This window comes from Amphiura filiformis, chromosome 18 (genome assembly GCF_039555335.1).
Source record: "Amphiura filiformis chromosome 18, Afil_fr2py, whole genome shotgun sequence".
NCBI lineage: Eukaryota > Metazoa > Echinodermata > Ophiuroidea > Amphilepidida > Amphiuridae > Amphiura > Amphiura filiformis.
Genome location: NC_092645.1, coordinates 7665909 through 7678596, shown reverse-complemented (window position 1 = coordinate 7678596; position 12688 = coordinate 7665909). Strand labels below are relative to the sequence as shown.

General features: G+C 39.1%; 1 protein-coding gene across 1 annotated transcript in view; it reads left to right on the top strand.

Moving 5' to 3' along the window:
* The window catches only part of LOC140139808 (monocarboxylate transporter 12-B-like), a 54990-nt gene extending 45779 nt beyond the window's left edge, over window positions 1-9211 (top strand). Inside the window, exons 3-5 of the mRNA XM_072161541.1 lie at window positions 1860-2003; window positions 4329-5309; window positions 8991-9211. Of these exons, the coding sequence (XP_072017642.1) occupies window positions 1860-2003; window positions 4329-5309; window positions 8991-9154 (1289 nt within the window). The 3' untranslated portion in view covers window positions 9155-9211. The remainder of the gene's footprint in view (window positions 1-1859; window positions 2004-4328; window positions 5310-8990) is intronic.
* Window positions 9212-12688: the final 3477 nt, after the last annotated feature.

Below are 12688 nucleotides of genomic sequence, written 5' to 3'. Positions count from 1 at the left end.
TTATAATCACTTTTGACCCATAGCGGATGTTGCAAGGAAATATTATGGCCGTAATATTTGCACAGTACAACGGGCAGTACAATTGCCACGTTTTACGTTTTCGCCCAATGAACGTGTAATATAAAGGTATCAGTAACTAAATTATCCATATCTTGAAATGATGTTACAAATATAATTTTGGTAGTCATTTTAGCTCATTAACTTTATTGATTATTGATGATAAAAACAAAGAAACAGAAAATTTATTTTGACAACCCTATGTCCAACCCTATGCTTCAAACAAAAGGCATATTGATAACTGTGCTTTGCTCTCCTCAATCTGTTTAAAACATGCTTAGAGCACGTCCATAATGCCTCAAATACCACCTTAACGGTAACGGCATTTTACGCTAGTCCAAATAAAGGTCTAAAAAATTGTTTGATTGGCGTAACCCAACCTACCCTAACATTAGGCCCGACCCTAACTTTTTTTCTTTTATTTTTTTTGCAAAAAAATAAAAATAAATAAATAAAATAAAATAAAAATTAAATTAAAAAAATTCATTAATTAAAAAAAGAAGAAGAAAAACTGTTCCAAAGCCTTTATCAAACGAAATTTACAGCTTAAAAAGTAAAAAAAGAAAACAAGAATCCCGACCTACCTATCCTAATTTGTTTTATGTTACGCCAATCAAACACATTTTTTAGGCCTAAGTTTAGTTCCACCTCTATTCGCTGTCGTAGTGCACGTTAGTAACCATTGGTTACTGCTCCAAGCCTGGGCTCATTCACCTGTTCCGAATTTTGATATGCCATAGGCTTTGTGTTGTGATCATTTCGATCAGTGGTTCGTAACAAAGAAAGCATGATCCAGTTGATCTGGCAACGGTCATATTCTAACGTGCACTACGACAGCGAATAGATGATGAAATCTATACTGATTACTGAATTGGCCAATCGTAGAGTACAACACTCCTTTTGCGGTTGGTAGCAAATTATGACGTTCCAAAATGACCAGTGGCGGCGGAAGTATTAAAATTTAGCCAAAATATTCGTTTTTTGGCAACCATAATATTTGAAAAGCACTGAAATACAATTAATTTTAAGCAGCATTTTAACCTTGGTTTTTAGTCATGCTATATTGAAGTATATAGATATAAGACCCGGTGATCAATAAATTCCAAACGCTTCGCCCTCTCGTGACCTGATCAGATATTATATAGTGTTTGTTCCACCGCCTTGTTCTCCTTTGTGACGAATGAGCACAATCCAGATTGGAACCGAGACTAGCAATAAAGAACGCCGTTTTAAACGCCGTATAAACGCACGTCCACGCAGCACGTATGGAACATCGCAATCTCTCTAGTATGTGGTTTTGCACGCAGCACCGGGTGGGAAGGAAGAGGATAGCAGGAAATAAATGGAAGACAGGACTAAATGGGGGAAAGTAGCATATAATCATGATAGTGGTGTAATCATTATTTTAAGCATTCTTTCTCTTTATCTCTACTTTTTTACGCAGGTTACCTGTTACAGCTTGTGGTTTTAACCACAGCAGTGTTCATGCTGTCGGCTTGCTGAGCTTGCTTGGAAAGATTGGAGATAACGAAAATGGTTTGTAGGACTAAGTCATGATTAATTAGATGGACTTAGATACGTCATGGCTGATGACATGTTGTTTTAGGTTGTACACGTTAGGCTTGATCCACCAGTCCTTCAACTGCTACGCACCGCCATTTTGTTCCGCCATGTTTACTAGTTTCGAGATCGGGGCCGAGGGACTCGGGCTAGGACACGGTCATCAGTTGTAGCAGTAACTAGACAAAATGGACAACATATACCATTTTTTCCTAAAGATTGTTGGCCTTTATTTTACACAGGTCCAGTGGCAGGATTTCTATGCAAACGTTATGGTTGTCGCCTAGTAACGATTTTAGGCGGGATACTGGTATCTACGGGTATTTTACTGGGATCACAAGCGCGGAGTATATTGCATCTGTGCATATCAGTAGGCGGCATAACAGGTAAGGTATAGCTGCAAAATGTGTTCGATCTTTGTGTCGGACTAACCGCAAGGTATTACGGTTGTTTGATAACATGTAAAACTACGTCATTTTAAAGAAAAGGTAAACACTGATGGCACTATTTATCTTACATCGTATTTTCTTCTTTACAAGGGGTAGACACTTGTATAATGGCATTAAAACATCAGACAGAGTAACCCGGAGAGAAACAAATAACAACGAAATTTTCAACAACAAAAAAACAACCTTTTTATGTGAAATGTTAGGAATTTAAAATATATATATATACTAGCGCCCTCAATTTTCACACAAATATACAGTTTTCTTAAAAATACCACAAAAAAGCAGAAAAAGATTTCATTTCGAGAATTGTCTTGTGACATCTTGCCAGAAGCATCTCAAATTATTCAAGTCCAATGCGGTGTTTATTTTCTTTAACAAGCACAATAGAGACCAGACAGGTCAACTATGAGACTTTTAATGCGGGTCTACTTTTCGGCGTAGTGATAAAAGCCTAACAATTCCCGCCAATTACGAGCTGATCAAACTGTAGCCAGCTTTTTAGTGCGAGGGGGGCAAAGCCAAATATTAGATTCATATTAACGACACTAAGTATTTGCCTTCCCCATTTTCATCTCTAAAATTCGCCATTGCCTATTATACTACTCGGTGTGCTTATATGTACTTTGGTGACCAGTTATGCTTTGATTGACAAAAGCCGTCCCCAACCCGCTCGTCTGCCTTCATGATAAGTATCTATAGTTTCATCGTCGTTTTGCAGCGGGACTGAGCTGGTGTAGTGGCCTGGTCCAATGGATATGGCCCATAGTGCGGCCGTGGGTTCGAGTCCCATACCGGCACATTCCCTTGTTTTTTCAGTTGTGCTTAAGGGAACTGGAATGAGCGTTTATGGCGTTTCGACAGTATTTTTTATGGGACATGAGAGCACCTCAGACGTATCGAATTGCATTCTGAATACGAAGCATGTCTTTCTGATATCAAATAATTTTCATTTTTGAAAATCACGGTATAATACAAATTTTATGACAAATTATAAAAATTTGATATTTTTCAAATTTTGATATATAACAGTCCTCGAAGTAAATTTTATAAATCTAATGATATATTCTTAAAAGTGTATGTAGCTGGGAGGAAAAGCCGACGATCAATTGAAAATGTTGACCTTTCATATTCAAGATATGGATTTTTTTCCCAAAAAGACCTAATTTTTTTTGGTGTTTTGGGGGAAAAAACCCATATCTTCAATACGAAATGTCAAAATTTTCAATTGATCGTCGGCTTTTCATCCCACCCACATGCACTTTAAGTATAAATCATCAGATTTATAAAGTTTACTTCGAGTAATGTTAAATATCAAAAATATCAATTTTTAATGATTTGTCATAAAATGTGTATTACATTGCGAATTTCAAAAAATCAAAATTATTTGATATCAGAAGGACATTCTTCGTATTCAGAATGCGATTCGATATGTCTGATGTGCTCTAATGTCCCACAATAAATACTGTCCAAACGTTCATACCCCAGCCCTTAATGCCGGTTGGGATCAATTTATAGGCTAGTTTAATTGTAGCGCTTTGGGTCAGGGCGATGTGACTTCATAAGGGCAATGTCGGGGATTATAGGACACAATCGATGGGGAGAGATGAGGTCCGACCAGGTCCGACCGAGTCTCCTACACAGGTCACGTTCCCTGTGGAGGGGCGGAACCAAACTGGCTGATGTGGAGACTAAGCCAGTTTGCGTCGGTCTGATACTCGTCTTTGACCATGCGCAGATCTGGCTGGTCAGGAAGATATTTAATATCCCGAATTTATAATATGCCTACCAGTTCCATCTATAACCGATTTGCTAGAGAATATTTGTTACCATGTTTAATAAATTCGTATTAATCGTATAATAAAATGTGGCCAAATGTATATTTGTGTACATAGTGTGTGGATCCACTCTTCTACGGACTTGGCTACTAAGCATGTCGGGAAGGATATGGCGGTATGCTGACCTGGGTCAATATGTTCTGGGCAGATGAGGTCCGACCAATTGCCTACGACCTTGTGTGCGATCATGTGTAACAGGCAATTCCCGATAATAATAGAGGGTTGGGTAACTGTTCCTTTTTTCTTAAGCTGATAAAACAGAAATAAATGTTAAAAAGTACGTGGAAAACGTGTGTGAAGGTTTCAAAAGGGGGGGTGGGTGTGGGGTGTGTGTGTGGGGGGAGATAAATAAACTCATATTGATGAGTGTTAAGTATTTAGTGTTGATAAATGAATGGTATGTCTTAATTTGTTTTCTCTGCTGCAGGAATGGGTTTCAGCCTATCGTACACCGCTTCCGCAGTTATACCAGGACATTATTTCGATAAACACTTCGCGCTTGCAAACGGAATATCATGCGCTGGAACTGGGGTAGGCGTTATGATAATACCACCATTAGTCCAAGTACTCATTGGTTATTACGGCTGGAGAGGCGCTATGATAGTCATGTCGACGGTGCTAATGAATATATGCGTATGCGGTGCTGTATTCCGTCCAATTCCACCTAGCGCAAAAAGGACTCAGGCTATAAGTGGATCGACCACTAAGATTGCTATGAATAACAGCAATAGCAATGGTACTGAATTGAAAGAAAAAGAGGATTTACCGAACACAGGCTTTGCAAAACTTACCGAATCATCAAGCATCGGTGAAAAAGATCAAAATGGCGGATATATTAAAATTGCAACTATAGATACCTCAGAGCCTGATACAATAACCGGGAAACAGCCTTTCTCATGCTCAAAGATCTTAGTAAATCTCTTCAAAGCAACTGGATTTCACATATTCGGGAAAAGTTACCGCTTCTTTGTTCTGTGTTTAACTCAAATGCTAGTTGGTTTAAGCTTTTCTGGTGTACTAGTTCATATCGTTAACCACATCGGATTAGTTTGTGAAAATAGGAGCAGTGTTGAGGTATCATTGATACTTTCTGTTATTGGTACCGGGAGTCTTGTGGCTCGCGCAGGACACGGATTCTTAGTCGACAGACATTGTTTAACACCCATGATTGGTTACAGTATCGGCATTGTCGTGGGCTCAATAACTATTCTTTTCAGCCCGCTAATCAAAGGCTACATGTGGTTTGCCGTTTTTGGAGCAGTTTTAGGGACGTCCATAGGCTTGAATATGTCTCTGTTGAGAGTTCTAGTGAAGGAGTTTTTGTCATTGAAAGATTTGGCTCAGGGAATTGGCTTGAGTGCTGTGGTATTCTTTGGAACTGGTGATCTTATTGGACCACTGCTTTCAGGTAATTATGTCTTTCGTCATGGATTTTGCGTAATGACGAATAATAATTATATTCATATAAACCGTCCCAATACAGTTTGAAAAATGCCACTAGATTAAAAAGTATGAGGTATTTGGTCAAAATGCTATAGGTAACAGCTGCATCAACATCTTATCCTCCCTTAACTGTAAAATCACTGGCGTGTGACCATTAATTCAATTCAATAAACATTTATTTCACAACTTCAATAATACATGATATAATGACAAATGCCAGAATTAGCGAAACAATATCATACAAAATTATTTAAGCAAGTAGTCTATATCGATTAATCATGTTCAAGTCTAAGTTGAACATTGATCCAATATCCTGTCGAATTCACATTATGTGCTAGATAGCTAGGGCCTATAGTTTGATCAGTTCGTAATATGCGGGAAATGTTAAGCTTTTACCGCTACGCCGAAAAGTAGACCCACGTTAAGAGTGCTATTAGTTGACCTGTCTGGTATTTATTTTGTGCGTTAAAGGTCCGTGACCCGATCGACAGCATCATCCCCCCGATATTTTTAATTGTTGATGAGGTTTTGGTATCACATGATAGATACTATTTTTCTCATTATACTATCCTGAAATTTGACGCTCCAAGTCGATGTATTTCCGGAGAAATCATGAATCACAGCGGTTTTTACAGGTTACCAGTTTGTAAATAGGCCTATACTAAAACTTCGTCGGAATTGTGGGGACGGAATTAATTGCGAATCATCAGTCTCCTCAACAGCTACTTTGGTTTCGCGTTATACACATTCTGTGAAAAAAGCGAACCACACTAACTGCTGAGGAGACGGTATGCCGTATATACCTTTACCACTCGGGTATAAGCCCACCCCCCTAGATGGCAGATTTCACTTAAAAAATGGGGGTGGGCTTATAACTGGGGAAGGGCTAGTGCTTGAATTTAAAAATAAGAACAATCACCCCCAACCACTCGGGTATAAGCCCACCCCCTAGATGGCAGATTTCACTTAAAAAATGGGGGTGGGCTTATAACTGGGGAAGGGCTAGTGCTTGAATTTAAAAATAAGAACAATCACCCCATTTGTATATATGCCCAATGTACCAGTAAATGTCTATCTTTTATGTCAACTTCTTAAAATTATAAGTGTGGAATGTTAATTATCAACTGATATTTTTTATACTTGTTCTTAAATATGAGAGCAAAGCATTGATTTGATTTAAGAACTTGGCCAAAATTGAGTACTGGGCTTATACCTGAGTGCACCCTTGTTCCCAGTATGTTTTGATAAATAGGGGTGGGCTTATTATAGCCGAAGGTGGGCTTATACCCGGGTGGTTACGGTAGTTATACAATTCCAAGATGAACGAGGTGGGCGATTTAGCTCAATCGATTAGCGCGTTGTGTTTTACCGAGAGATACCCGGTTCAAAATCGTATCGGAATTTTTTTCCTCTCCATTTTAACCCAAACTTTTTATATTCATTTGAAATGTACATATTGCAAGGGGAAATATATTTTGTTTCCTTTTTTTCTGAAACGGAACGAAAAAAAACCCCAAATATTTTCCGTTCAATACGGGCCGGGCATTGTACAGCATTGTCGTCATACGAACGGGAATTGTTGTTGTTGCTTGCCTGCCCATAATGCAATTACGCCTTCCATTCAATTGAATAGCCTGGTCATATGCCTAATTATTATCATCATTATTATCATTGCCATCTGGCACGGAATGTGAAGGATAGTGGATGAATGTTCAACTTACAGTTCGTCGAATTTATGTACTTTGTGTAGTAGGCATGCGAATCTAAAATGAATTAATAAAATGCCGGGGGGGGGGGGAAGGGGGTTACACAGTAAGGAACATACCATGCCGCAAACATGGCCGCATTTTCGGTCTTTTGGATAAATCCAGGGCTGTCAACTCTCACGCATTGGCCGTGAGTCTCACGCATTGGCCGTGAGTCTCACGCATTGGGTCACTTTCTCACGCCAAGGTAGTAGTATAATCTCACTCCTAGGTAGTAAATCTCACGCAAAACGCTTGAAAATGTGTAAAATCTCACGCATCATCAAAATAATTTGTTGTCCCTACAAAATTTATCAGGGGGAGTAGGCCTAGTACCACCTTAAACCGGTCTCGTGCAATACACGTTGTCTTATTGCTGCTACACATTGCAAAGACGCATATATACATGTAGGACCTATCGTGATTATTGAGATTTGGAATAGTTTTTTATCAATCATGATACGCAACGAATTGATTAGGCCAAATTAAAAAAAAAAAGGTTTGTCTCAAAGCTCCCCAACTCTGAAAAACTAATGCGAAATGCGTTTTTATGCCTCCACTGGAGGTATTATGTTTCCTGGTTGTCCGTCTGTCCATCGTCCGTCCGTCCGAGCTTGCGAGTGCAATTTAAATTTCTCGGAACTGGTAAGGCGTATTGTGATGCAATTTGGTGGAGGGGTGGCAATTGGTGGTCTCCAAATTTTGCAGGTTTTCGTCGCAAAATATGGTAATTAAGTACCTAATTTGCATAATTTATGCATATCAAATAAAATAACCTTGTGCACAGATTATCTGGAGATCTGTACGAGAGTGGAGAGTAGCACAGCCAGAGGGTCTTGACGTGATTTGCTTTTCAGCACAAAATTTGGGTAATCGCAAGGTCATCCGGGGTCAATCGGCATGCATATATTGTTGCAGGTTCATGAAATTTGGTGGGAACGACTACTGTAGAAAGAAAAAAATGTCAAGGTCATTTTGGGGTCATCCAAAGTCAAATCGCCATAGATTGTCGCAGGTTCATGAAATTTTGTGGGGACGACCACTGAAACAAGGCAAAAATGTCAAGGTCATTTTGGGGTCAAATCGTCATAGACTGCTGCAGGTTCATGAAATTTGGTGGGAACGGCCACCTTAGTGAGGCAAATAATGTTAAGGTCATTTTGGGGTCAAGTGAAATTGCACCGGTTAAAATGATGGGTGCAAGGTGGAGGCATTGCGGCCGACGCTTTGCGTCGAGAACCGCGAAATTCTAGTTATTTTTTTTTACCAAAGATTTTTTTCAAAAGTAAAAAAAACTCAAAGTCCTATTCTACTGTATGAAGTGTTGTATTGAACAATAAAGTGATGCTGCTATTAATTATATTGAAGTGAAGTAGGCCTAATTTAAGTGCAGGGGTCTAAAATTGTAAAAACGGCATTTCGATTGTATTTTTTATACTTTTTCTGAAAAAAAAGTATGAAAAAGATAAAAAAATTTTTTACTAATGCGGGTGAATAAACTAATGCGCGCGGGAGCTTTGAGACCAACCTTTTTTTAATTTGGTCTTAGATAAAAATATTCAATGACTTTGTAACATAGGCTTAGGAACTGGGGGCTCAGCCCCTCAATAATTTTGGTGCAGGGCTCGAATTCAACAATTCCAGGTGAAGTGAAAAAAATGTCATCATAAACCAGAAAAATGGGTGTTTTTACGTTGTTTTGTTTTTGCAGAATTTTCTGACTCCCAGGAGGAACACCCCTCATCAAAAAATGTTCCATTTTGTCAGCCCCCCCCAATGAAATCTTCCTAAGCCACTGTGTAATGTAATGTAAAAATATACCTATTGTGCGCCCGAGTCGAAGACGAGTGCAATATTTGTTAATTATGCACTGTTTTTTTCTTCTTCTTTATACTCTGCAGGTTGGCTCTATGATATAACAGGCAATTACACGGTGTCGTTCTTCGTTATGGGAGGACTACTTTCCGCTGCAGGTCCACTGATGTTACTCATTGTACTACTTAGAAGATTTGACTTGAGACACAAAGGACTTGAGATCAAGGAGGTGATAGAGACGAAAGTGTAAAATGTTTATAGAGGATTAGGATCGAACTGCAGACATGCCAACTTTGAAATCCAGATTTCCGTACTCAGAAGAACAAAAATCCGTATTTTGCACCAAAAAACCGTATTTTATAAATATGTACCTTTGCATACCTGCCAACCCCAGAAACCCCAAAAGTAGAACACATAATTGCGAGGGAGCACTTGTGCGACCGAGCACGTAACAGCCAGGGTCCAGGGGCCCACCTCACCAATTTGCAATGAAATTTGGCAATACCTAAGAACCATTCCATCAAAATAATATATCAATGCAGAAAGATGCTTCCTTTACGAGTTATCACTCATTGAAAGTGCTACTTTGCTATACTTTACATAGAAAGCGGCCATCTGAAAGTCGTCATATTTCCTTAATTACATGACTGATCAAGCCGATTTTCGGATATGTGATGCACGGTTGAAAATAAATCATTAAAAGATTTGGTGACCTCAGTCGACCTTTGACCTTCTATGTGACCTTAGACCTCACGGAATTGGATAAAGTATGTAGACCAAACAAATTGATCATGCCAATTTTTTTGTAAGGATTTTTGATAAAGCCAGAAAACCAGTCAAAGTAACTGGGCCGGGTCATAGCTGGTCATTATACTCCCTAAATCACTGTAAATGAATTAGTATCCATGTTAAGGGGTACTACACCCATTGCATTTTTTTTTTGCGGTTTTTGCATTTTGTGAAGAAATGAGAAAAAAAAAAATGGACAAAGTGGTATGCAAAATGAAGGGGCAAATCTTCTCGTTTTATTGGTGGCATCGGTATCAATGTAGCTTACATGCTTTTTGAAGATAGAAGCCAAAAGGAGGTACATCACTCATGCTTTAAATTCACTTCATTTTGGAAAGCTTGCTATCAACGGATTTCGTTAAAATTTTGGATACGTGTTGCCAACGCATTAGAGAAATAATGTTGATATGTAAAATGGGAATAAGTGGTTCCTGATGGCTTCATGAACTTGGTGATTTTCAGAGCTCCACATCTATCAAAAACGAACTGGTTAAAATGCTTCTATTTTCAATGTTGAGCTATATTTTGTATTTGTAACTAGCGACATTATTTCACTGAAACTTACTTAAGCCATATGTAACAGGTTACCACAACCATACTACAGCAATGTTGAAAAAATTGCATTTCTCGTCACGTATACCCACCATATTCAATAAGACTCGTAAGCTTAGATTTGCTAATTTTGGTAACTATTTTGTCGTTATTTTCTAATCCATTTCAACTAGGAACTCCAAAATTGATACAGTGATATAATATTTTAAGTGGATTCATATTTTTTGTGTCTTACCTATCATTGTCGCTATCCAAGGCAAAAAAAAGCAAATATATTCCATAGAATTCTGCACTCGCCACGGTATCCGAATTTTGACACGCGAATTTTGACATCACCCGTGCGTTATAATTACTTTTATATATAACGAGCTGTCTCCGGGCTGGTTATAACCAGTTGCCGTGTTTTATGCATGTATATATTTAGGTATTTTTAAGCTATTCTGGCGTATGGGGCAATCCCAATACGGAGCCATGGAGTATGAAAAAAAAAAAATTGGACAAGCCAAGACGGGCCGGGGAAAGGAATTTGGGAAAATTGGGCAGATCGAAGGGGGAAAGCGATATTTGGTGCACATTAAATGGGACACGACTGATTTTTGAATAACACGCACTTTTGGAAGTCACGTCACGGGTAGGCCTATGCCTACGCAGTAAAAATCATGAAAAATTTCCTGCATGTTATCCGGCACGCTACGTAGGCCCTACGCTCGCATTTAGACATTCCCATCTATACAATTTTAAAGGCCTATCCAGTAATCCCAGCAAAGTGTGAAAAATTAAAATTAATTATAATGTCTAAAAGTGAAGGATACCCCGGTAAGTCATTTAAATTGTCATTTGGTATTTTTGAAATGTAATATTTGGCACATAGGATCCTATCAGCAGTAGGCCAATTGATGTAGGTGGCCTATCATAGGCTTAGCTAGTAATCAGATTCGTGTAAAATGTCTGATGATTTTTTTCTCGGGATGAGATTTTGTCTTTAGTACTCGGTGTTTGGCTAATAAACCACTAATACTATAACAACAAACAGGGACAACAAAGGCGATTATGGCCGGGGAACTGGAAGGGGAATGCAAGAGGTAAGAAATTTCAGTTTGTAGGCCTACACCATTTGGAAATCCCCCAGTGAGCCCCTTATCATGCTTATTGAATATTTTAGTAGTGTTATGACCCCGGGCTAACTTTTATTTTTCCGTGTTATGTACGCCTAATTATTAAATTGCGGAATTGTAGGCCTATACTCGTGCTTTACACCGATGATTCAGTTTATATTATCGCAACTCGCCATCTGGGGCGGTGAACATGGTGAATTGCTTTCCCCATGCCAACAAATCTTTGCCCTCCCCACTTTGACATGCCAACCCCTCTATCGACATACCAAAACATTATCCCCCTACACCTACATGGCAGCCGGTATTCAGTTTTAGGCGCAGGCCGAGAAGGGGCAAGCCGCAAGTTTTGGCACGTAGGCGAGTATATTATTGCAAAAGCCAAGTATTAATATACCCGGGGTATAATAGGTCTACTATTATTTAATATGTTCACGTTCTCTACTTACTTTATTAGGGCCTACCATTTAAAATGTCTAAAATTGCGGAATTGTTAAAATGTCTTAAATTGCGGAATTGAGCAAATTTCTCATACGTCCAGTGCCGTAGGCCCATACATAAGGGGGCAATGGGGGAAGCTACCCCCACCCCCTGTGGGAAGTCGGCCCCCCCCCCCTTGGATGCGGTCGCCCTGAAGAATTTTATTAGGGGCTTTTTGTACTTTTGAGCCTATTTTGTTTCGTCACAAATTCCCCCTTGAATGAGGGTTTCCCCTTTCACTCCTTTGCCCCCCCCCTTAAAAATTTCTAGCTACGCCCATGACCCCCCCCATGACGCCACTTCACGGGGAGGGGAAGAGGCACAACATACATTTCTTGATTTTATCAGGGATTTTACCAAGAGAAGGTGCTAGGCATACATGCTCATGTTTGAATCTGGCAACACGAGAACTTTGAATTTCTGCGGTAGTCTTGTAGCCGTCCGGCCCTGTTCAGTTTTATACACGCATTTGAATAGGAATTGTTTTGCGCACTTACTTAATGTTTATGGAGCACATTTTCTTCATTAGTTTGTCAAGTTGATGTCAAATGTTCTATTCTATATTATTTGGCAATAGTGTTTTTTTTGCCTACAGTATGTCCAAACATGGTCCAATGTTGTAATTTGTTGTTTTTGATCGCAAAGGTCGGATATTTTTATTCCCGATTTAACTGTGCACCCGCCCGAGGGCTTCGCAAGGGTGCAGAATTCTGCGAAAGTTTGACGGTAATTTTGCCTTTTGACACTAAAACGCATTCGATCCTTAATTTTATTTCAACAAAATTTTTGATTTGATTAGGTAGCATAATGAGGCGGCTACAAACTTTTTTACCAAATCTTAAAGAATTATT